The 26203-nt window shown below is 44.6% G+C and overlaps 1 protein-coding gene across 1 annotated transcript in view; it reads right to left on the reverse strand.

Annotated features, from left to right (window-relative positions):
* The window catches only part of SLC49A4 (solute carrier family 49 member 4), a 599595-nt gene that overhangs the window by 73458 nt on the left and 499934 nt on the right, over positions 1–26203 (reverse strand). Inside the window, exon 7 of the mRNA XM_069616688.1 lies at positions 18359–18486. Within this exon, the coding sequence (XP_069472789.1) occupies positions 18359–18486 (128 nt within the window). The remainder of the gene's footprint in view (positions 1–18358; positions 18487–26203) is intronic.

Below are 26203 nucleotides of genomic sequence, written 5' to 3' on the forward strand. Positions count from 1 at the left end.
AAAGATGTACCCCATTGTACCATTTAAGAGGAGCAGGGGTTGCCGGGGTGTCCCCCGCCCCCTTTAAATGGTTTAGTGGGTACAGGGGTTGCCGGGGTGTCCCCTGCATACATTACATGGACTGCAGTGACAAAACTACAGCCTTTTAGGTGCTTTTTTTGTGTAAACGGCAATTTTTGCTGAGATTTTAACACATGGAACCCACCAAATATGCACCCAAGTGATAACCTCCTTACAGCCTTGCCAACAGGCCCAGGATGTCGAAGGATAGAATTTATGCAAATTTATCCAGTGTTAAATGCCACTGCACTAAAATCCTCATCCACATTTTCTGGATCTGTAACCCCCCTCATTAACTTTGGGATCCTCTTCCCACCATTGCTCCTCAGGGATTCGAAGGGGTAATAAGTTTGCCCATTGTTTCATGTAGGTCCATTGTGTCTGGATCGCTGAGAGGAAGAACAGTTTATACAGCTTACTTATCATCTGGCGATCTCCTGAGTTTGTAAGTTAATATTTTTCTAGTGGTGCGAGTTCCCTAGTTCTAGATTGTTTCATGCCTGGAGCTAGTACCCAACGTCTCAACTGTGCATACCAAAGCCTGTCCTCCTCCCGCAACCCGATGGATTGTTTGCATTGGTGGAACAACATGACCTCCTGTCCTTCCATCATATCCCTCCCTCGACGACAGCCTGCTTCTTTCCAACTATTGAACGCACCTTTCTCCAACCACAGGGGAAAATGGGGATTGCGCAGCAAGCGAGTAAACGGGGAGGGGAAGCTTGTAATGCCAGCCCTCTTGACCACGACATCCCATGTGTCACCCACGAGAGTCGTTATCCGGCTTCTATACATAGTGGGGGTGTCTACCTGCTTTTGGGTACCACACGACTTCATCGAGGGCTCTGCCTACCACCGCTCGGTCCATCCGTCGCCAAATCTTGTCAGGGTTCCCACTAAACCACTCTCGTATACCCCTTAACTGGGCTGCTTGGAAATATGTTTGGAAGTTCGGTACGCCCATGCCCCCGCACCCTGATGGAGCCGTCAGGACTTTCGATGGCACCCGTGGCTTCTTTCCTTGCCAGATTAAATTTCCCACCAGTTTATTTAGGGCCCTCAAAAATGACTGAGGGATCGTTAGCGGGAGGGCTTGAAAGTAGTACAATACTCTGGGCAGGACTATCATTTTGATAACATGGATCCAGCCCATCCATGCAATATTAAGAGGGCCATACTCCTCCAGCCATGTCTTTATCGAATCTAGCAGAGGAGGATAGTTTTCTTGATACACATCGTCTAGGGACTTAGTAATCAATAACCCAAGTATCGGAGGCCTCCATCTGATCGCACGAACTGGCCGGAATCTAATGAATCCGAAGTTGGTGCCCTTCCCCCCTGTAGAATCATTTGATCGGATTTTTGATTGTTGATCTTCAGACCCGCCACTTTGCCGAATTCCCCCAAATGTGTCGATAACGTCGGGAGTGAGGAATTCAAGTCTGTCAGCATCACCAGTAGGTCATTCACAAAGGTCATCACCTTATGTCCCCCTTCCACAATGTTACCCCTTTTATCCCCGTCTCTTGTCTGATCTTAGCTAACAAAGGTTCTAGATATACTGTATATAACACCGGGGATAGCGGGCAACCCAGTTTGGTACTGATGTGGCAGGATTGTCCCGATAATATACCTCCTAGCAATTGCCCTCCCCTGCAAGGCCCCAAATCCTTCACAGTGGCTTAGCCTGGGGCTTCTGGCTACACCCTGGTCTCTTGGCATGCCCACACCCCGCCTTGGCTCAGCAGGCCACGACCTAATGCTGCCCTCTAGACCCACGAGACACCAGCTGCCCGTACCTTTCCCTAGCTGTGTACAAATACCACCTTATAAGAAGTATTCCAGTGTTTACGCCAAAGTTGCGTACTGATCCCGTGACACAATGTACCGTGCATATAGCTGCCAGGTTTCTTCACAAATGTATGCTTCATAGTAATACCAAATGTCTACAAACGTCAAGGAAACTTGCCAGGCTATATAAGATGAGCTCTGACCGAACACCGGGAGAGCTAGACACCTGTCCCTTGTCATTCTGTATTACTGTAAACTGCGGTTTGTCTTTCTCCAATAATAACTTGGTTTACATCTCAGCTGTGTCCTGACTCTTTATAGCTACATCAGTATCCCTGGACACCTGTATTGTCTGGGAGATGTGCCCATTTAAGGCAAGCTTTAGCACTGGTGACCCATAGCTGGCTTTGACCAAGCGGAAAAAACCAGGATCGAACCCCATAGCCTCCACAGTGAGGAACAAGAATCACCATTCTATGCGATCGAAGGGCTTCTCTGTGTCCAGGGTGAGTACCCCCGCGGAGACGCCGGTCTTACTTTTTCTATCAGATGACATATTCGCCTCGTGTTATCTAATGTTTGTCTCCCCCTGATTAAGACGGCTTGATCTGGGTGAATCAACGTCAGGATTATTTTGTCCAACCTGGACGCTAGTATTTCAGTGAAGATTTTTGCATGTAAACGTATTCGTGCAATAGAGCGATACGAGCTACACTGGGTTTTGTCCTCATTAGGTTTGGGGAATAGAACCACTTTCGCCTCTTCCATGGCCCGGGTGATATGCCCCGAAATGGAAAAGGAGTTAAAGAGGATTGATATAGGGGCTGATTCATGGAATTATTTGCGCTGAAAAACAGGGATTTGTGCGCCATTCTGCCCGCAAATCTCCATTTCTTAAACAGGGATTTGCAGGCAGAATAGCGCACAAATCCCCGTTTTTCGGCGCAAATAATTCCATGAATCAGCATGATAGTCGGGCCAGAGTATCTTGAAATGCCCTATGAAACATTGCCGGGAAACCATCCGGGCCGTGGGCCTTGTTCAGCGGTAGGGATCGGATTGCAGCCCGAACCTCATCCTCTGTGATCTCTCCCTCCAGGCTCTCCCTTTCACTTATCTAGTCTTTGCAATGGGCATGATTTCAGGTAGGCCTCTTGATATTTCTTGTTTGGGGATTCTGAGGAGTACAAAGCTGAGTAGTACTCCGTAAAAGCCTGAAATGTCTCCTCCGATACAGAGGTGACAGTTCCCCTAAATGTTTGAATGAGGAGGATCACTATAGCTGCCTCTTTTTTCCTTACTTGCCGTGCCAAGAGTCGATCGGCCTTATTCGCGTGTACATAGTATTGCTGCCTCAAAATAGTAGCAATCTTTCCGCCTGTAGAATTTAAATTTTACCTTTGCAGTGCCTATATTCCTTCCTGAGTGATACCCCTTTATCTGTTTCCATTCTAGCCATCACCCCATTAAGCGTTGCTCCAAATCTTTCTGTAAAGCCTTTTCCTGCTTGTCTCGCAAGGCTTTTTTTGCTATAGTATTTTTTGCCCCCCTATAGTTGCTTTAAAAGCATCCCATATTAGCTGTTCCTGCAGTGCGGGGTTTCTTTAAAAAAAATCTCGAATGGTGTGCAGCAATTTGTTACAAATAACCGTGTCCCGCACCAAGTGTCGAGGGAATTGCCAATGCCACATCCTTGACCCCCCCATCCTCTCACATTGGAATTCATTCCAGCAGCAGGTGAGCGTGATCCGACAAAGTTATGGGCCCCAGTTCCATATTCCATAGCTGACCCAGCAACTTGGCGGAGACCCAGTTGTAATCAATCCTTGAGAACGTTCTGTACACATGGGAATAAAACGTATACCCTTTAGCCCCCCCCCTTGCGATTTGTGCCAGGCAACATATTTCTCCAGCTTCTCCAATGCCACCTGTAAAAACCTGTCTTGTTCCATGTTAGGGGCGTACTCCGTGGCGATTGTAAACAATTTGCCTCCCCATTGAATTTTGGCAAAAAGGAATCTACCTTCTCCATCTGCCATCGTCCCTGTTATTCTCAAATCAGCTAGCTCCCTGACTGCTATGAGAACCCCTTGTTTCTTACCCCCATCATTCGCCTGCAGCACATGAGGATAACCGCTTATCTCCAATTTGTGCTCATCTTTCAAATGGATGTAGGTCTCCTGGAGAGTCACTATTTCAGGTTTTGCCTTTTGCTAGAGACCCTCTACCTTCCGCCTTTTGGTAGGTATATTCAACCCCCTGACATTCAGTGAAAGCAAGTGAATCCCCCGTTTGCTACCCATCCCCATTTTTGCCCTGTGTGCGTCTAAGTTGTAGCGTTCCCCTCCCTCTTGAGCCCCCCTCCCACCCGTATTCCCCCCCTGCTTCTCCCAACTCTACGGCTGAATTCGGGTCACCTTCCTCCTCCCATGTTTTCAGCCATGGGGGCCGAGTTTCGTTTAACACCCGGAGAACAACAGTGCAGGTCTAGCACTTCCCATGCCCTCCCCCGATTCCAAGCACCGGGACCATCCCTCCCACGACCCGGTCGATCCCCCATTATCTTGGAGTCCCCCTCAAGATAGATGCCTATCACCTCCCTGGGTCACCCCCTTTGGTGACAAGCTCCATGGGCCCCATCTTTATACTTAGTCTTTCGTTTGGATTGGAGACTTAACCGTTGACCTTCAGGACCACATGGAGGATTTCTCTTTGCCTTAGATTCTCGTACTCTCCTCCATTCCCAGGGCTTCTCATGCAGTCGTTCACAGGGGGGGTGCTCATGGGGAATCCCCCAAGAGGCTCACCACCCTCTTCCTCAATGTTCAGGATCCTGACCCCTTCCTCTAGTGTGTTGATACGATGTTGGTGGCCCTTCCACGTGAAGACCATCCCAAATGTAAAGGTCCATCCACAGTGAATCTGGGCTTGGGACATCGCCATAGCCATCGGGTCCATTTGTCTCCTCTTCACCAGCGTAGTTTTGGCCAGGTCTTGATCATCAGTGCCATTGATTTTTATAGGGGTCGCTTTCCTTGCCGATTGTAGGATCGTCTCCTTTTGATTGTATCTTCGTAGCACCATTACCACTTCTCTCAATCTAGCGCCTGGTTCTGCTCTTATTGACCGCACCCGATGTATCCAGTCCACGGGAATCCTCCCCCTGTCTCTAGGTCCAGCAGGTCTATGAGCACTTATTGCATTGTCTCTGAGGTCACGATCGTTCACGCTTTCAGGTTATCCCTTGGCCCTAATATTCGCCCTCCTTGAGCAAGTCTCAAGGTCTTCGGTTTGGTGCTCAAGATTATGTGTGGCGGTTGCCAATTGGTTTTACCAGTGCTTCAATCTTGCGCGTATCCTCACTTAATTCTTGGATGGCATTTTCAGTTGAATCAACTGTGTCTCCTAATTCGGCAATATCCCCGCTTGACTTCCTGCAAGGATTAGGCTAGTTCCATTTGTATTAGGCTCAGCTGCGTTTGTAATGTTTCAGTCATTTGGTCACTAAATGCTTTGAAGGACTATTGAAACACTTCACTCATGACTACCTGCCCTTTCGATTGCACTGGGGACCCCTCCAGCCCTGGCTGATAGTTCCAGGTCTGAACATCTTCTGTGGATAGTTCCCCTTCTTTACGCCATCATTTCTGGAGGGTTCCGTCCTGTTTTTTCAACATCTTGGCCATGAGGACCCCTTCCTTACAAGTCCTTGGGTTTATTCAGTGAACATTGGCAGGGTGCTTCAAGGTAGTATCCTGCCCCCAACTGCTTCTCCCTTGAGAGCCTTTAAGATGTTTCTTCTATCAAGGCAGGGTCCGATTAACTCCCCAAACCTCTGGAGGCAGTTGGGACACACTGTCAGCTAAACAACTGTTGTGTGGGGAAAGTCCTTCCCTGCTCCTGGTTTTTAAGTCCCTGCATGTTATGTCTGTGGTTCGCACAATTGAAAGTTTGTGATAGAGGGCGGTCGCGGTGGTGCAGATGTTCTAAGGATGCAGGAGCAATCAGACCTTGCAATAGACTGTTGGCGGTAGCAGCTTCTCTGAGGCTGTGGTCAAGTATGGATCCCAAAGCCAATGTTCTGGTCCCTTATTTCACTGCCCAAACTCTTCAGAACCTACGCTCACAATAACTAGTACAGTACAGCATGCTTTGATAGTTTGCACTGACCATCATCTGTGTATGGATCCAAAACTGTCCTCTTCACCGATCCCGAGATTGTTGCCTTCCCTGGTCTCACTGCGATTCCAGTCACCCGAGGGGGGATATAGCAATGTCACCACTCTAGGGGTTGCCAAATGAGGAATAATTGTTGTAGGAGACACGCTGATTACTCTGTGCTTATTTGACTGCAAGACGCCAGGAAGAAACAGGGAGTAAACCGAGGTAGCGCATATACCGCTTCACAATAGACTGCACTCTGTATCCCTTTCAGGGAATCATAGGCAGGGAACGCGTATCCATGCCGTCCTGGGCCCCAACAACTCCCAGGAGGGAGCTTGTTCCCCTCCTTACTTGTTCAGTACTGGTGCCTTGGGCAATCCTACGCCCGGGGAGTGCGTCCATTTGCCGGCCCGTAAAATATGAGATGCCTGGGATGCCACCGTACTGAAGACCTGGGTCTGCCCACCGCCAGGGCGCGGGCCCCGCTGGATGCCGATTGCAGCACCTTCGCTCTTGCGAGGTCCTGCGCATTAAAACGGATACTGCTGGTTAGCAAACTGGTGTTCTCCGGTGTTGTGCCCGAGTAGGGGAGGATCTCATTACTGCACCATATAATGCCGGGCGCCGGACATCTCGTCCCTCACAATGGCGCCCACAGGACGTTCTCCACCCGCTGTGCACACCTCCTTAGCTTTGCAGTGTACTCAGCTGCTTGTTATAAGGGTGGTGGACCTTCACCCAAGGGGTCACACAGCAATAGCACCCAGAAGGAGGGAACTCCAGTCTTTTTGCAGCTTTCTTAGGGATCAGATCACGGCGCCCATCTTGGAATCTCTAAACATACAATTTAAACAGCACCATTTTCCACCATAATTTAGAACCACTGATCACTATAAATTGCTGTACAGTCCACATTTCCAGGTATTCTGGTTGTTAAATGCATGATGCCAGTGTTCACAGTCCAACTGAGCCATTAAGTAATTTATTGCACAGTTAATAGCCAGAATTGCCCAAAAATGCAGAATACGAAGAGCCAGGCACATCGATAAATGACTGTGAGTCATGTAGGCATCTGAGGCATCATCTTAACACGTTAACCGCAATGAGCAGACATGGAGTTTAGCATCCAAACATTTTGAACAGTATGTCAACAAACCAAAACATCACTAAAAGATATCCACCACTAAAAAATGCGGAGCAAGTCGAAGATGTCCTCCTTCAACCTCTATAGCAGACTCTAAAGCAAGCAGCACAGTGTAAAACAGAGGTCAGCTTCATGAAGGAGGGGTGAGAGACACAAGGCTAGTGACGGAGGCAAGACAGTGCAGGCAGCAGAGGAACAGATGCACTGGTCCATGCTAGGTAAGGCAAAGTGTCAGTTAAGGCACCAGACCAATGACGGCAGTACCAGATGCAGGGAGGAGCAGACTGGCAACCAGATCGAGCATTGGGGCACTTGTATCATAGGCTCGACAGAAATTCCCGATTGATAAATAAAAGTTACAGCCTGAGGGAGGGGTAATTATTGCAGGATAATGACCGCCCCCAAATTATTGCACACGACAAAGGCAAGTTAAATAGGTTTGAAAACGCGATCATCTCAAGTGATAATTAATCCTCCTGAGTTGTATAATGCGATAAAGACAATTAACCCTCCTGAGTTGTATAATGCGATAAAGACACAAAACAATCCCATGCCAAGGTGGCCCCCAAGCAAATGACACTTGATGGCTGTGGTGCACAAGTCTACCTTTGAGGTTACTAGATGAAAATTGACGCAGACAACCCATAGGACTCAGTGTTCCAGCATGAAGGGAGCGTAAAGCACAGAGAAGGGTGTTAGAACAAGGTACAAAGCAAACAAACTCAAAATGCTTGTGATGTAAACTAGAATACAAGTTATAGACCACATTCTGAGCATTCTGATTGGCTCAGCAGACAGAGGGCTGTAGTTGCTAACGGAGCTGTATGATACATTCCAAAGAAGTCAATTAGATGAGAACATAACGTGCCAATCGGAGTGGTAACACCATTTTTCAGTCATCACAAATGACACTTTAAAACATACCATTTGGGAAAATTAAGCACCAGACAATGGAGGAAATGGTTTCAACAATAGGGTGCATGTGACAGGATCTTCAGCACCTAACAGGCAAACGTCTAGCTTATTCCCTTCCAATTCCAAGAAATATTTAGTGATCCATTAAGAAATATTACACATTTAAATGGCTAACAGCGAATGCACCACCCTGTTTAATGTAAATGCATCACCTTGTGAATGTACAATACTGGATTATATGTGAGGTGCGATTTAACAGATTCAATGAAAAGATCAAACAAGATCCGTGATAAGAGATTCCTAAGGCACTACATGAGCAAAAGCAACAGTAACACACTGCTTTCTATAAAAGAGTACCTCTTTGCAAATGGTGATTTCCCAGAGTATTGGGGATGGCTGTGTTGGCCACAGTTGAGACGGCAAAAAACTCACTGAATAGAATCAAGTAACTTCAAATGATCTGTGTAAAGAAGCCACCAGAGCCAGAGGTATGTAGTAGACAGTTTATTTGTCTTATCTTCAGTAGCATACCATAAGACCCCCAACACAAGCAGCATCCAGGGTACAACTGACTAAACTCAAGTGTAAACACATTGAAGTAACATCATTCCAGAATGGTACAATAGGCAGGGATCCATTCTGGAATTACAGGTGGCATGCTTGGCATAAACATAGCTGCAACAGAGACACCATAGCAACCAGCAAAACATAAAGCATTTAACCTTTATACAACAATCGGGTCTGAAAATCTTCAGAACTGAAAACGGAAAATTGGAAGATAACAGCTTCGATGATGGATCTACTGGAAACATATGTAGGAGTCTGTATAAATCACAATCCTCACACATGCTACTATGACATAACAAGGGTGTGGCTACTAGAATTATGTATCCTACAGTCACTGTGAAAACTGCATAAAGCAGACCCTGTACTAACACAATGTCAAACATTATCCCCATTTAGAAACGCAACCCCAGAAGGATACACATCAAGCCAGCATTAGGTTATGAATAACATCACCGCACAAGACACTGCCACGTCATGGATATGCTGTGGCAGTGATTATCTTGAAATCTGGGTGCACATTTGTGTACACAAAATGACGAGAATTAATCTTGCTCTCAACAGCTGGTGCTGCGATTTCCTAGAATTAGATCTTCAATATTGTTATGTACTTTGGATGGGTTCAGTCTTGCTGCTTCACCAGTGCAGCAGTGTTCATATTTGAGGATGGTCAAGCATCAATCGGGCTCCTGTTTTGGTGTCCCGTGTACATTTACTGTAAAGTGAGAACTCTACATCCGAATACAAGGAATCAGACATTCCATTGGATTGTATGTGCACAGGTTGCAATGTATTTGGAACTCAAGCAGTGCAAGGAACAAAGCACAATGGGAGTTCTGAAATGGATCTCTCCTACTTCCCGTTCACTGGACTACTTCCTCCTTCACCTCCTCCTCGCACACTTATATATAAGCCCCCTCCCCTTGTTTCCCACTTCCCTTATCTGGGGGATGCCCCTGTAATCCATGACTGACATCCATCCATCCATCCATCCATCCGCTCCACTAACATGGCTGTTTTCCCACCTTTCAAACTCACCCTTACCCTTTTCCCCGTCTCCACCCCAACCACCTTCCTCTTTGTTTGTGTACTGGCCGTTTCACCCACATTATGTGTGAAACATCCATTGCGCAATCAAGAAAGCAACACTTCCACTGAATCCCATCACATGGTTTTATTGCTTTTTCCTAATACCCTTTCATGCAGTTCTGGGGCTTTTTCGGTGGTCTCAAATTAACAACTATAGCACTTCTACCAGGAGGTAACTAGGGCCAAGATCCTGAAGAGGAAGGCCACTCATTCTCACATCGAATTCATATTCAAAACAGCAAGCACCACCGCTTACCATATCATGAGTTTACTAAATAAAAAAAGCAAATGGTATATAATAAATTCTACCACTTCATTACAATGCACATTAAAACCTAGGTGCACAAGATACCTATTTAAATAGCATAATCGCCCCCCCCCAACCGAACTTTCAACCAATGTAAGAGTTGGAAGTGTCCATAACAGAACATAACAAATCACCAAGTTGAATAGCCTAAGGGATTGCTTTATAAGGACTGCCTCGTTATTGGCTCCCAGCTCGAAATCTCCATGATCTACAAAAGACCATGCAACGCGTGGGTTGAATAAGGCCATTGCTCATTTGAATATAGACATGAAATTATTCAGAAACATACTGGGAATAAACTAGACGATATCCTTGCCTGACAGTAAACATTAACACTTCAGGATTCAAAAAGGGGTGACAAATGTTTGATAACATTTGGAGAATACCTCACTTGGTATAAAAAGGTAAACAAGCAAAAGGAGCCACATAACCTACATCATTGAGCCTCTGAGTGGGTGAGCATTGCTTATATGAAGAAAGAGTTACTGGTGGTCGAAGATAAAGGGAGGGAGGTGTTCGAATGTAGGGAGAGATTTGTTGACAAGATGCTGGCCCATTATCTTGCACCTATTCCTAAGAGGAAGGTATAATTACGGTATAATGGAATCAGCCAGGGTTATCCGCCCCAGCTCCTTATACTGGCTCTATGAAATAAGGAATTAAGATTAGGACGAAACAAAAGATGCAGGGCAAAGGGCATGGGGGTGAAACTCCTCAATTTAGCATGTTTGCTGATGACGTTACTGGGAGGATTAGTGAGCAATGCTATCAGTGCTGGTAAAAAGTAGAAGAGTTCAACGACTATTATGCAAGGTACAATGCTAAGACTATGGCTACAGAGCTCGGAGGCGGCTAAAAGATGCACTAAATCACTAGAACCCTGGATGGGTAATGCCAGGTGAATTAACCTCAGCCAGCAGTAAGACAAAACAGATTTAGGTTAGTAGTACAAGGTTATAAGATCGATTTACTAGTGTGGCTACCTAGGGCTTTTGTTTTTTCCCCTCCACATTCTTTTTTTTATATTTTTGCACGTTTACATTATAACATTAATACCAGTTTTTACTTAAAGACACCCAACCAAATGTATGTCTTTGGTAAGCCAAAATCATGACAGCATTTTGTGTAATAAAAAGTAGCATAAAACGTGCGACATCAACATATGGTTTATCATCAGTTACTGCTATTTCTGAAACAGGATTAAAATAGGAATTGCATTTAAATACACATTTCCGCAGTTTTGTGTATTGATATTTATGCACAGGAGAAGCAAACAGACTTAATTTTATGAACATGTACTTGCAGCTTCGAAAGAGTTATGAATAGGACAACCTAAACTCCTTCAGCGATTCCTTACTTAACGAATACAAGCAAGTACTGGATTTCACGAGTGTTGGGCTCTCACTAGCAATAAGCTGCAAAGATGCAACTTGTACAACAGAACACATGTCGCGCTGTAAATGCCTGGAGAGGGCCTTTTCTTAGATCATGGTCTACGTGAACCCATTTAAGTGGGTTGCTGATTTGACCAGGTGAATGGTAGGAATATGTTAAGGCATGACATTCGTTTTCGTTAGCAGTATATATTTGTTGATTTTCAGACATAAACTGTTTACTGATTGTAGTTCTGCATGCTATACCGTAACTCCTAATGTCATCCTACCGGTTAGAACACAACTTAAGTTTCTGATATTCCACTGACCTCTGGCAAAAAACTCCAGAAGCCTTAGCGTTTTTATGGTAATAACAAGCGCCCGTGCACAGTGGGAAACAATCACGAGGAACCACAACAGGAACATTGTGAGAAAAATCAACCCTCATTTGGTAATGTGTAGCAATTAACCCATTATTCAAGATGGTGCCGGCGTGCGCTGCAGAAAGATACACTCAAAAAAATCTGCCTAAATCATAACTATAGATCAGGCCTGTATTTAGCAAACTTTAATAATTATAACAACACTAATTAGGAATGAGAAATTGCATTGGGCTACATCATCTTTCTGTTTTACAGACAGTCAAATTCATATTAATGAGCCCTGTATTCAAGTTTCCTCACTATCTGCTACCTAGCCTGACTTAAGAGTTCCCACTGATTTCCAACTGAGAAGTTATGGGTACACAAAACTATGTTATATGTACGTATCCCTGAAAACAATAAAATGAGAATGTATGTGAGGTGACAGCCATCATTTAGTGAAAACCCTTATTAAGAAACCCAACACTTGTGCTAAATCTCTGGTGAGCCTTCATATTACTTGGCAATCATCTGAATTTTTCAAAATGTCTTTTTGAGTATAAAATACTGTTATTGATATTGTCTTATTTGGTTCAATATATGCAAAGTCCATCTTAATTTATTAGGAGTCCAGAGGAAGGCAATTAAATAGGTCACGCCGAAACATACGAAATCAAAACTATTAAGCTTGTACTGAAACAGAGTCAGTCATTTGTCATCAATTCGGAAATGGAAAATTATGGACTTAAAAATTCGCATTTACGTGGTGTAACCCTAAGGATTTGTTTTGACATGGAAAATTATGGACTTTAGTTTCAAGGATTAGTGTTTTATAAGTTTGTCAATTTAATGTGTTTTCTGTTTGTATGGAACACACACTGAGAAAATGCAACCTTGTTTTGGTCAAAACACGTTTGATAGGATTTATGAATTTTTTCACCTTTTTCTATTTATGTATTTTTATTTTTTTTATTTGGCATGTGGTTAACAATTTAAACCTTTTACCAATCATTATACATACAAAATTAATTCTTCACAATAAATAAAAACAATCCAAACGAACAAAAGCACTAAAGAAAAAGAAACAAAGTTGAGGTTAAGGAGAGTAATGTACGAAAAAGAAAAAAAAAAAAGATGGGCAGAGGCAACAATTAGAGTTAATTTCCATTTCGATAAAAGCACTGCCCTGCTTTGCAACAGTTCATCTGTTTACATAGCTTCATTAATACTCCACATACAAACAATTCATGTGATATATAGACCCCTCCAAGAGTGAGAATATCTCATAAAAATGCAACCATTGCTAATATTAGTAAACTTTCTGCCTGGGTTAATGCAGTCCATCATTGCTCCGCACATCTGAAGCTCCTGTTGTGAATACATTTGGCCAGAAACTTTGTTCTAAGGCCGGTCAATGATGTACCGAACAAAACCAGGTGCTTTAAGTTCTCGATTTCCACTTTACACAACCTACACGACAGATCTAGATTTCTTTCTCTACTGTGTGTGTTAAGGATCTCTTTAGTGGGGTAGAGATTTAGTCTAAATCTCATGTATAGCGTACAGTATTTTCTGTAAGGAAATGTCACTAAATACTGTGGCAAGCAGTTGTATCTCCAAGTCTCAGGGGTCAATTATTTGAACAGTCTAAAAGACTGCCTTTGATCCTAAGATTCGATCCAGTCCTTAGACCATAGTGTGTTCTTCACACAGTTGGGGTTTGCCACCAATGACTCTTCGGAAATGTTTAAGTCGTTTAAAATCTGTTTGTAAATAAACCTGCATTCATTTAGTGTTTGGTCAGAACCCCCGAGTAGGGTCCCCTTTATAATAGCGATCCCTCTCACCGGGTCAGGCACAATACATTTTCTATACAGTATTATGGTTTTCCATACTACCATAGTAGTTCTATTTATTAAGTTTTGTTAAGTGTTTCTCTTCTTATAGATACCCTTGATTTGAAATAAATGCAAATATGAGATGAGATTAATGCTATTTGAGATGTAGATTATTTTACTCATACTATACATGGATACAGATGTATTTTTTGTTTTGCTTTTGGTTAAGCGCACTAAGCCCAAGGGCATCAATGTTACACACAGAAAAACAACAAAGGTGCAAGACAGAGGGTAGCGGGAGACAAAATTAAGCTGAGAGTTTGTTCTCAGAGAAAAGTAGTGTATTGAGTGGTCTTCGGAAGTCTCAGCAGGAAGGTGCATATCTCAGTGAGAGCAGTAAGTCGTTCCAACTTTTAGCCGTGATCATCGGGAAGCTACAACCACAACTCTTTTGTCTGAAGCGAGGAATGGTGAGTGGATGGAGATAGGAGGCCTAGGTGAGCTTTAGTGAATTTCACAGACACGTATTTTGGGGAAGAGTTAGAGAGGCACTTGTGCGTAATGGAAGCAGTTTGAACAGGATACGCTCTCTGATCAGTAGCCAGTGTGCTTTGTTTCCTTTCGCCTGAGATGTGATCACGTTTCGGGATGTTGAGGACCACCCTGAGGGCATTGTTTTGGATAATCTGCATTTTCTTGATGTTACGTTAAGAGGTATCAGCAAAGAGGGCGTTACAATAATCCAACCTAGTGCCAATCAGTGCTCTGGCGATGGAGAGGCAACTGTCGGCAATCATTTATACGTTTAGATGTGTGAGCCGCCAAGGAGGCGATCGCATTCATCTGCCTCGAGAGCGATATGGTGGATTCCAAATAAACCCAGAGGCCTTTGACACTTGTAGAGGTTATGATAGTGTTGCCCTCGATATTGAAAGATTTCTAGGAAGGGTCCAACTTGCTTTGTGTTGTTTTGGAGCCCATCAAGAGAATTTCCGCTTTCTCATCATTGAGGCAGAGGAGGTGGGAGGCCATGCAGGTCTGGGTGGTATGGTAGACTGAATGCAGGTTCAAGGTGTGCGTGTCGTCCGAGTAGTTGGTGTAAGATATTCCTTTGTCATTGAACAGTTCAAAATGGGGTTTAGTAAAGAGGTTATAGAGGGTTGGGGAAATGCATGAATGAACCTTGCGGGACTGCGCAAGAGATGAGTGCAGAAGGGGCAGCAGCAGTTGGAGAGAAGACTCTGATAGATCTCTCTGAGAGGAAAGCAGAGATCCATAGGATAGCCTCTGAAGAGAAATGTGCTGCGGTTTTAAGGCGAGAACAGAGAATTTGGTGGTCCACCCACTAAATCGATGGCCGTTGATAGATCCAACAAGAGTAGCAGAGCCGGAAATCTTTGCCCAAACCTTTAATCTCATCCAATTGGTTCTTAAGATCAAGGAGGGCAGACTCCGTGCCATGGCCTGGGCGAAATCCAGATTGATGCAGGCTTAGTAAAATGTACTTTTCCAGGTGAAGTTGGATTTGTAAGTATACCACGCGGTCCACGATTTTGAGAAAGAAGGGGACCATAATAATAGGGCAGTAGTTGGTAGGGAAGGCAGGATCTAAGGAAGGTTTCTTGATGAGGGGAGGACTCAGCAGTCTTTAAGGCTGGCAGGTACAGTGCAAGATGAGGAGGCGGCATTGATAAGGGTGGCGATGAAAGGTTCTAGTGAATCGGCAAAGTCTTTGATAACTGTCGCTGGGCAGATGTCGACTTGACAACAAGAAGTTTTAAGTACTTTGATGATTAGGAGGACTTCATTTTAAGTGACAGGTTTGAACTCAAATAGCGATAGATCTTGTCGGCTGGGGGAAATGGCCAGGGAAGGGGGTGGTAGTTGTGATAATGTTCAAGGCGTCTCTTTTCAAGATTATCTTTTTTGGAGTGTTAAAATTTTACATAGGAGGGCATTTTGCATGGAGGCGCGCCAGGGGCTGTCCCGAATGCAGTTTGTAGGTGGAGGCGACTCAAGCTCACGCAGTATAGAGAAAAGCTCCCTGGTACTGGAGTTTGCCACAGTAATTCTTAAGTTTTATGTGTCCATTTTTTTGAGAATAATCACCTTCTTATAATGATTAGCAGCCTTGTAAAACAAGTTTTGTTTGCTTCTGTGGGGTTATTATCCCACTTGGTCTCCTCTTCCCGTTTGAGTAGGCGAAGCACTTTCAAGTCAGGGGAGGACCAAGCGTTGCAGTGAGCACATTCACTGTGATTGTGACCAGTTGTAGTCAAAAGTGAATCGGTACCCTAGCAGGAACAGTTTTTCATGTATTAGTAATTATCCCATTAGACAGGGCAGTAATCAAGGCATCAGCTAGTAATTACCCAGATATTGGGCAGTAAATACCTTCATCCACCAGGTGCCCCAGAAATCATACAGTTAACGCCACCCCTGAACTAGTCTCTCAAAGGGTACAAAAGGTGGGTGATGGGCTGTCCGAGTATTTTTTTTATTTTGAAAAAAGGATTCCAGGTTGTCAGGAGGGTTCATCACTTTTGGGAAGCAAAGACAATGAGCAAATGAAGAGGCTCTCTATGCAAGCCATAAAAATAATTAGCTAAATATATGTAGCTTTCTCGCTGAAATGTAGCATAAACTTCCTTTCGGGCACATCATCTCCAGACCAACACTACTGCTTTCCTCATATAACGAAAAAAGAAATCCCTGGTCCAGGGGATTTTCGGGTCGAAATCAGACCCACTAACAAACACTTCCCTTGCTCTACCCAAATTGTGTCCCCTTTGTCCCCATGTAATGGATCACTGGAGCCATGGGGCTGGCAGGAACAATATGGAGAACACATTCCGCTTAATTGTTTTCCCTGTAGGCGAATATTGATTTCTGGTTAGGACCACGATAATGAACCCCAATGAAGAGTCTTTTTTAACCAATATTATTTGTGCTTGAGGACAGCAGGCAAGGGGGAGTGTGGGTGCGAATGAGTCCTCTCCCTGGTGGAGCCATAATGCTCAGGCAATTTTGTTTGTGCCTCAAAATGAGGAAATATTCTGTCAGTGCATTACGTAACTGGAATAAGCATGAACCAGGTGAGGCAATTAAGCTTTTACTGCAAGAAGACACAGTCCCTGGGTCGAGCACCGGAGTAGGGGCTAAAGAAAGGAAGGTCATTTTAAGCACTTGACATGCAGTGTTCATAAAGGAGAGAGTACATTTAATTCTGTGAAAGTATTCTAGAAACAAAAACAGAGCAATGCATAGTAGAAAGAAGACGTTTGTCAGTGATGTGAAAGTGCGGTGATAGTCATTCACAAGGCATAGAGTGGAAAACCTGGAAGCAATTTTGGAGACAACTTTCATTAAACCTGCAGATTAAGAACATGCTCAAGAACACCAACTCCTCCAAACTAACTTTCGAGTCAAAACTACCCAAGCATTAATCTTATTCCGCCTAGACTACTATAACAGTTTCTATGTGGAAGCAACTAACAAAGAAACTCAGAAATTATAGAGCATTCAGAATCAAGCAAGGAGGTGCTGCCTAAAACGGAAGGTAACATGACATCTAACCCCCATATTGAAATCTATTCAGTGGCTTAACGATAGCGAAGAGTATCACATTGAAAATCCTTTGCATTATGTACACGATAAATACGTCAAATGGTTGGAATCTACATGAATGTTAACCCTCATAATGTCCCTGCCTGCGGGCCTCATTACAAGTTTGGCGGTAAATGCATGGAATTTTCCCCGAATCAATTACTATTACAGCCACTCAGTCTTGTGGATTTACCACAGGATTACGAGTGTTGGAAAAGCAGTGTTAACCCCCATTTATGTAGTCCATAGAACTCCATGGGAATTTTGGGCTGTAATTCCAACCATATTTGGCTTTAAAATCGAGGATTTACATCCAGCATAATGCTGGAGGGAAATCCTACACTTTAAGGTTAAACACAGAATTCGGCAGTGTGCTACAAATGGCAGTAATTCCATTACAGGCAAAAGAAAGGTACCAGCAACAGAATTACCACTACTTTTTTTAATTCACCGCCAAACTTGTAATGAGGCACTCTGACCTTTAGATTGATTTCAGCCAGATCAATCTGCAAAGCCAAATTTGTTGGATGAAACAGATGAATTCAAAACTCCAGGCGCTCAACTTTTATAGACACTTGGGCTGACATGCCTAGTCTAAGTAGAGGCAACTGCCTTATTTACAGACGCATTCTATAGATAACTTGATGGATCAAGCCACAGCAACGCATCAGCAGCCTGACCTAACACAAGACTATCCCTCTAAACTGGAGGAAAGGGATCACAACACAGAAAATACACCATCTACATGTTAGTGAACACTGGATCGCTGGAAGGTCCTGCCACTACATGGGGGTGCCCAAGATGTACTCGGGAACATTTCGTCATCTGCACTAGCCCTGTGAAGTGGCCACCATGTGACATACTGGCCTATACAAAATACAGAAATAAATAAATGGACTACAAAGATAATATAATTTCCAAACAAACCAGACACAAATGCATCATAGAGAAAATCAATAGTTAAGACGAGAAAGCCACATGACATTCACAGTAGTCCTAGGGAACAGACACTCGCTGCTAATTAAATAAATGCAATACCTTGGCTGTTTCATCAGCAAAATACAATCCTCTGAACAGAATTTTTAATGACACATTACATCTAAGTTACATAAACCTGTGAAGATGAAAGGTTGATTTTTACAAACCTGATGTTAAAGGCAGGTGGGTGACATTACTCAATGACGTCAAGGTGAACCAGGTGGCAGCCAAAGTTGCACCGGAAAAAAGCAAAACTAGGATGAGCTTCAGCATGCCCCGGATGTAATCTGCAAACCTGAAAAAGCACAAAAGAAATCTGAAAATCCAGTACATTACACTTCTTTTGAATCACATGCTTGAGTCAAAGTTGTTCAATTCAAGGCAGCTTGGTGTACACCCGACAAGCTGCCTTCATGCAAGGATCACAATTGCTGGAAGCAAGGAGACACTAAGTTCCTGCTTGTGGCCTAGCCGAGTCTGGTTGTAATGACAGCAATAGCTACCAGATGTTACTTTTGACTCACCAGCCGAATGATTCCATGAAAACATACTAAAGTGGCATTAAAATGAATGGTTCACTCTAAAATATTATTGGCTAAAAAGATTGCCCATAATCAAAAATATATATAAAAAATATTTGTAAACAAAGTCCCTATGTAAAGTTTTGAGCAAATCAGGCTCAAACTCTATAATTTCAAGCACTAGGAGGCATCCATTTTGTAAAATGGATGAGCCTCCTGTGCTTCTGTTAAGCTCTGCCCTTGTGGCACTAATGAAGCAAAAGCCAGCCAGCTGTAATAAACAAAAGCTACCACTGGGTGGCTTTTGCTTCATTATTGCCGGAGAGCAGAGAATGCAGGCAGGAAGGCTGCATGCTGGTAAGTGCTTATTTCTTTTTTCTTAAAGCACTGCAAATATAAATACAACCTTGTTGTATTTATAAATTCTGCGGTTTTCTTTCTATGTTTCCCGGGCTCCCCCAGGCTGGAGGAGCCCGTGAAACTTGGAAAGAAAACCGCAGCATGTATAACGTTGTATTTGTGTTTGCGGTGGCTTCATCTTTGGGAGCCCAGGAGACTCAAAGCTGAAGCCACTGCAAAAACTAATATGTTGTATTTAAAAATGCTGCGGTTTTCTTTCTAAGTTTCCCTGGCTACTCCGATACGTAGTAAAGAAAACTGTAGCATTTATACATACATCCAACCCGGGGGAGCTCAGGAGACTCAAAGCTGAAGCCACTGCAAACAAATACAACATTGTTGTATTTAGAAATGCTGCGGTTTTCTTTCTAAGTTTCTTGGGCTCCTCCAAGCCTGAGGACCCCTGGAAACTTAGTAAAGAAAACCACAGCATTTATAAATCCAGCCGTGTTGTATTTATGTCTGCAGCGGCTTTCGCTTTGAGTCTCATGGGCAACCCCCGACCAGCAAAGCTGAAGCCACCGCAATCATCAATACAACATTGTTTTATTCATAATAGGACCTCTGTGGTTTTCTAACCACAGCAATCATAAACACAACAACGTTGTATTTGTAATTGCCGTGCATTTGCTTGTAGGCTATTTGAAGCAATTATGAATATTTTGCCGGCATCTGGCAGAGTTTTCATAATTGCTGCGAATTTCTTTTCTAGTTTCCCATATTTCTAGTTTTGGCAGCCGGCGAAGTATTTATCATTGCTCTGCCTTTCATTTTACGTTTTCTGTGCTTCCCTGGGCTTGGGGAGCACCGAAAACGTAAAATGAAAGTGAAGGCAGCCTGATCCATATTCAGCTCTGCTCTGGTTGCAGTAAGCAAAAGCTTCCAGTATGGGGGGTTTGCTGCTTGATTACTGCTGCCAGGGCAGAGCTTAACATGAACAGAGGAGGCTGCTTGAAATTACAAAATGGATGCTCCCATGTAAACACTTTGAGCCTCGTTTTCTCAAAGGTTTACATAGGAACTTTCTTTAAAAAGATGTTTTATAACTGTTTTTGATTATTGCCCATCCTTTTGGACAATAACATTTTAGAGTGAACTATTCCTTTAACTCTGTGTATTTGGATACGTTTCTAAAGGACTAGCGTTGCCCAAGATTTAATTTTCTCATAAGTACCATTATTTAGAAATCCCTTGAAGTAGCTTTAGGCTTTTCAGAAAGGATCCATAAGAAAGGTGAAAAGAAAAAAAAAATCACTACATTTTTCGATTTAATATTTTAAACACAATTTTTTGTTCTTAAAAACTCATTCTGAAACGTTTAACTGTACGTGAGAACAACATGGAGATTCCTGAGCAGCATGATGGGTGACATGATGTACATGTTTATTGTAAGGCTTGTTTATAAACAACATTTTTAGATTTTCCAGTTGGAGCAAAGATATACAACTCATTTGGGGAACCCACTCTACAACACATGACATAACTGCCCGTAGGAGAAACAGGGAGATTCCAAGTTGATACAAGTGCACTTGATTGACTGGCCCTATGCCTTGTTGGTCGTGATTCCGAATGCCAGCCTGACCAGGAACTGTAGGCAGTTGAAACTGAACGGCATGTCTGTCGGAATGAGGATGAATACATCTTCTCCTTTCCTCTTCCTGATCAACACTGTCGCTTGACTTACTTTGGGCAGCAATTGTTTAACGCACAGCCGTGTGCCATTGCATAGCCTAGGTGCGTCGAGATTACGAAGCAGCATGATGGGTGACCCAACTGTCAGCCGAAGGTGAAGTGGTGGTATTCCCGGGGGTCGAGTGAGGTGACGAATTCTGTTGGATAGCTTACGCCTTCGTCAGCATCCAGCACTGTATCGATTGAGTTGTACTCAGTAACTGTGCCGGAAGCATATCCTGAATGTAATTATTAATAGCAACAATTTGGAAACTTCTGAAGTGCTACTTCAACTTCAACTTCGCCTACCGGATCCATTCGCTGACAAACAAAATGTTTTTTTGTGGCTTGGAGAAGCATTGGCGTATAGGAGTCAAAGGGCTTCGGGAGGCGGGATACATTACTCACCGTAATCGTATTTCTGGTGCTTGTATCTGCTTAGATTCACATGCTGTGCATAGGCCGACATCTAGTGGAAGCTGTGGAGTATTACAGTTTGTTTTTCGAAACTCGAAAATGGCCGTCGACACAGGGCGTGCCAGTAATACTATCCCTAGTGTGACGTCCACTGTACCCATGATCCCTCACGCGTCTAGGACCCTCAAATTGTATTTTTTCTGACATGAGGTAGCATGAAGAGTAGCGCGAGTACAGATTATCCAAGCAGATAGATAGAAAGATAAGACTACAAGCATCCATGCGCCTTCTCTCAGAGGGGTGGAAGGGCAGGTCGCATGTGAATCTAAGCAGATACACGCATCAGAAATACGATTACGGTGAGCAATGTATCCCTTCTGAGGTTTGTGGAATCTGCTTAGATCACATGCTGTGCATAGATTAGCGAGCAGTGTTAGAAGAAGGAGGTGGGATGTGAGAAGGGTCATGGGCAAATAAATGTCTTAGGACCTCTTGTCCCACTTGAGTATCTGTCTTGGAATGGGTGTCAATGCAGTAGTGCTGTGTAAAAGTGTGAATAGAGCTCCAGGTAGCTGCTTTGCAAATGGTGTCAAGGGGTTCATTTGCAATAAAAGCCAGAGTGACCCCAATGCCTCCTGGCGTGAAAGGCAGAGTTTTTTTCAGAAAGGGAGTAACACAGCTGGATACAGTCCACTTAGAGATGGCACTTTTAGAGACGCGATCTCCCTCTTTGCCTGTAGCTACGGAGACAAACAGTCGGTCTGTTTTCCTAAGCGGTCTCGTCTTGTTTACATAGTATAGGACCGCCCTACGCACATCTAGGGTGTGTAGTTTCACCTCAGCCGAGCTTTGTGGGTTCTGGAAGAAAGCCGGAAGCTCGATGGACTGGTTCACGTGCAATTTGGAAATAAACTTAGGTGAGAACCTAGGGTGTGTTCGTAAAACCAGTTTATCTTTATGGACAGTAAAGAAAGGGTCCTGCACTGACAGCGCCTGAATTTCACTGACCCTTCTTATAGACGTAATGGCTACCAAGAAGGCAGTTTTATAGGTCAGGTGTTTGAGACTGCTCTTATGCATGGGTTCGAAGGGAGGGCCCATGAGTTTAGCAAGCACCACATTAAGGTCCCACACTACTGGTGGGTTAGAAATAGGAGGGTGAAGTCTCTCTACTCCTTCCATGAAGTCTTTAACCACTTGTACTTTCCACCACGATACTTTGTTATGTGAGGTGGTGTACGCTGACAGAGCTGCCAGGTGTACCTTCAGTGAATTAAATACCAACCCTGCGTCCAGCAGGTTGATCAAGTAGGTGACTATAGTGGAAAGAGTGCAATCAACTGGGTTGATTTGTTTACTCTGGCACCAGATGACGAATCTCTTCCATTTGTCAAAGTAGGAATACCTCGTGTTAGGCTTCCTAGATTCCTTTAGGATGTCCATACATCTCTGAGGTAAATCGAGATGTCCAAACTTTATGACCTCAGGAGCCATGCTGCCAGGTTCATTGAGTTGGGTTGATGATGTACTGTCTGACCTTGGTGCTGGGACAGTAGGTTGTACCTGCACGGAAGCTTGATGGGTTTGCACACCGCTAGTCTGCATAAGTGTGGGAACCACGGTTGCCTAGCCCACATGGGAGCAACTAGGACAAGCGTCATCGATTCCCTGTGCATCTTGTTGACCACCTTCCTGATGAGGGGGGTTGGTGGAAAAGCGTACGCAAACATTCCTGACCAGTTCATCCAGAGGGCGTTCCCCTGGGAGTCTGGTTGGGGGAACCTGGATGCGAATCCTGGGCACTGTCTGTTTTCGCTTGTGGCAAATAGGTCCATAGTGGGGAGACCCCACTGAGAGAAGAGATCCTCTACGATTTCTCTGTGTAGACACCATTCATGTTCTTGTGGGAGGGGATCCCTGCTCAAATCGTCCGCCAGAGAATTGAGATCCCCTGTTGAGATGACAGGTAGATGTTCCGTCTGAGTGCCCATATCCAAATTTTCTGGGCAAGCTTGGACAGATTTGGCAAACGAGTCCCTCCTTGCTTGTTCAGGTAAAACATTGCTGTTGTGCTGTCTGTCAGGATCTGCACTGACAGGTTTAACAGGTAGGGCTTGAACGCTTGAAGAGCTCTGGATACTGCCTGAAGTTCTAGCAGATTGATATGATTCTTGGCCATGAGTGAGACCAGAGACCCCGAGCTTTGTGGTGGAGAAGGTGTGCTCCCCACCCTGACTGGGATGCGTCTGTTTTGATTACAGCCTGTATCTTTGGATCGTAAAAGGGTTTCCCCTTTGCCAGGTTTTCTCTTGTCCACCAGTGAAGACTTTGTACAAGTGTTGGCAAAACTACCACTAGATCGTCCCACTGACCACTTGCCTGAGACCACTGTTTCGCCAACCATTCTTGCATGGGACACATGCGCAGGCACGCGTGGGGGACCAGGTAAATACATGACGCCATCATGCCCAGCAAACGCATCGCTTTGCGCACTGTTATCTGGCGACCGACCTGATATAGCGGAATTTGCAGAATTAGATTCCGAATTCTTTCCTCTGATGGAAAGGCCAACCCTTCTTGTGTGTTTAGGACAGCTCCTAGGAACTGCTTGGAGGTGCTTGGCACCAGGCTTGACTTTTTCTCGTTTATGGAGAAACCCAATTCAAAGAGGAGGTCAATAGTTCTTTGAATATTTGATCTGCAAATTACTGGGGTCTCCCCAGTGATGAGCCAGTCGTTCAGGTAAGGGTACACTGGGATTGCCTCCCTGCGTAGGTGTGCCGCCGCCACCGCTAGTACCTTGGTGAAAACCCTTGGAGCCGAGGCTATACCAAAGGGCAGTACCTTGAACTGGTAGTGCCGACTGTCCACCTTAAAGCGCAAGAATCTTCTGTGTGCCGGGTACATGGAAACATGAAAATAGGCATCTTTCATGTCCAATGTTGCCATGTAATCACCCTTTTTTAGGAGGGGGATTACCTCTTGGAGAGTAGTCATGCAAAACTTTTGGGGCTTGACATACTTGTTTGCAGGCCGTAAGTTCAATACTAGGCGCATTGTCAAATCTTTTTTTGGCACAAGGAAGTAAGTTGAATAAATACCCTTGTTTACCTGGTGTCCCAGGACGAGTTCTATTGCGTCCTTTGCTAGAAGATTGGCGATCTCTTCGAGGAGGATCTTCTGGTGGTCAAATGAATGTACTTTTTGACGTGGAGGGTGGTTTCGGGGATGCTCGAACTGTTCTTTACAGTATCCTGCGGACAGCACCCATCTGTCTAATGTGATCCCTTCCCAAGCTTGGGTGAAGTTGGTAATGCATCCCCCTACTGGGGATGCGTGAGAAGGGAACCTGAACGGAACGTCACTGTTTTGCGGGGGGCATACTGCCGCCTCTATTGGGGCTGCCTCTACCCTTACCACGTCCCTTCTTGTTACCCCTGTAAAAACCCTGGGTAGACTGCTGGTTGTTGTTATTCCGTGGAGTACCCTGCCCCAGGGAATAGTTGGAGCCTCTTTTTGAGTTTTGGCCGTGTGGGCGACGGAAATTGCAATTCCCTCTTTGATTGGGGGGTTTGTTAGTTAACTGGCCCAGGGATTTGAGAGCCTCGGATTCATCTTTCGCATTTTTTAAGGCATCCTCTACCGCCTTACCAAACAGTAGATCATGCTCCACCGGTTTGTCTATTAAAGATGCTCGTGTCTCGGGTTTAAAACCAGATTGTCTTAACCAAGCATGCCTTTTGATAACCGTGCTTTCTGCTATCAGTCTGCCTGTGTTATCCACGGCATCAAATGTTGCCTTGAGGATGCAACCGGACACGGCTCTTCCCTCCGACGCAACCTGCGCCAACTGGCTTTTTAAAGGTTCCGGGGCGGAGTCAATGAGCGCCGCAACTTCTTCCCACTGATGGGAGTTGTAACTCGCCAATAGGGTGGTGGAGTTGGCAATCCTGGCCTGTAGGTGGAAGTGGAGGCTACCTTCTTTCCCAAACCATAGATCTTCTTTCTCTCCTTATCAGGGGGAGCTTCAGACGATAAGGGTGTTCCCGCCCTCTTTCGGGTGTTAGTCACTACCAGGGAGTCTGGCTTATGTTGCCCCCTTATGTAGAGTGGGTCTGTTTGGGCTGCCCTGAAAATGTTTTCAATCCTGGGGTTTACTGCCCTGGTGAGATTGGGATTGAGAAGGGAAGGGTCTATTCTCCTTTGTATCTACTTAAGAATAGGGATGGCCTGGGCAACAGGTCTCTTTTCTCCCACCAGTTCCTCGGCAAAGTCCCTCTCCTCCTGTGCTCCCTGCGTATCTATGCGGAAGTGTTCAGCCGCTCTAGATAAAACCTCATTTAAAAGAGGTTGGTTGTCGACAGGAGAGTCGGTAAACGGAGGTTCCTCGTCTACTGGGGAGTCAACTCTGTAGACTTCTGTGTCATCTTCTTCCTCCTCTTGGGCCTTGTCATCCCCATAGTAATCCATTCCAGTATGGACGTCCAACGTGGCCAATTCTGGATCCTCGTTAAATGATGGATCCTCATCATATTGAGAGTTGGCTGAACGCGGTAAAGGTCAGAAAACCTACTTTGTGTTGGCGCCTCAACTCGAAGTTTTTTTACCAGGGGGTTGCGGGTCCTTAGACCCTGAGGGGGTTGCCCCATCAGGGGTATAGGCGAGGAAGTGTTGGGGATTCTTGGCATAGAAGTCTACTAGGGATGACATTCTAGACATAACTCTGTCTATATCCTCACTTGACCCTTCTTTAGAGCTCGGGATTACCCTCTCCTGGGTGTGTTTCCTTGCTATATCCTGACTGGATCTATGGCCTTGTGCAGGTGTTTTGGATATCTTCTCAGAAGATAGTGACCTGTCCTTATGTGTCTGTGGTGCAGATGAAGGCTGAGAATGCTTTCTTTGCAGTTTTCCCCCCTCCCTGTTACTGGAAGAGTGTTTCCGCGGTGTTTTCACCCTTTCGGAGGTCTTCGACGTCTGGCGTCAAGACTCAGGGGTAGTGTC

Source organism: Ambystoma mexicanum, chromosome 9 (assembly GCF_040938575.1).
Source record: "Ambystoma mexicanum isolate Mex_15411 chromosome 9, UKY_AmexF1_1, whole genome shotgun sequence".
Classification (NCBI taxonomy): domain Eukaryota; kingdom Metazoa; phylum Chordata; class Amphibia; order Caudata; family Ambystomatidae; genus Ambystoma; species Ambystoma mexicanum.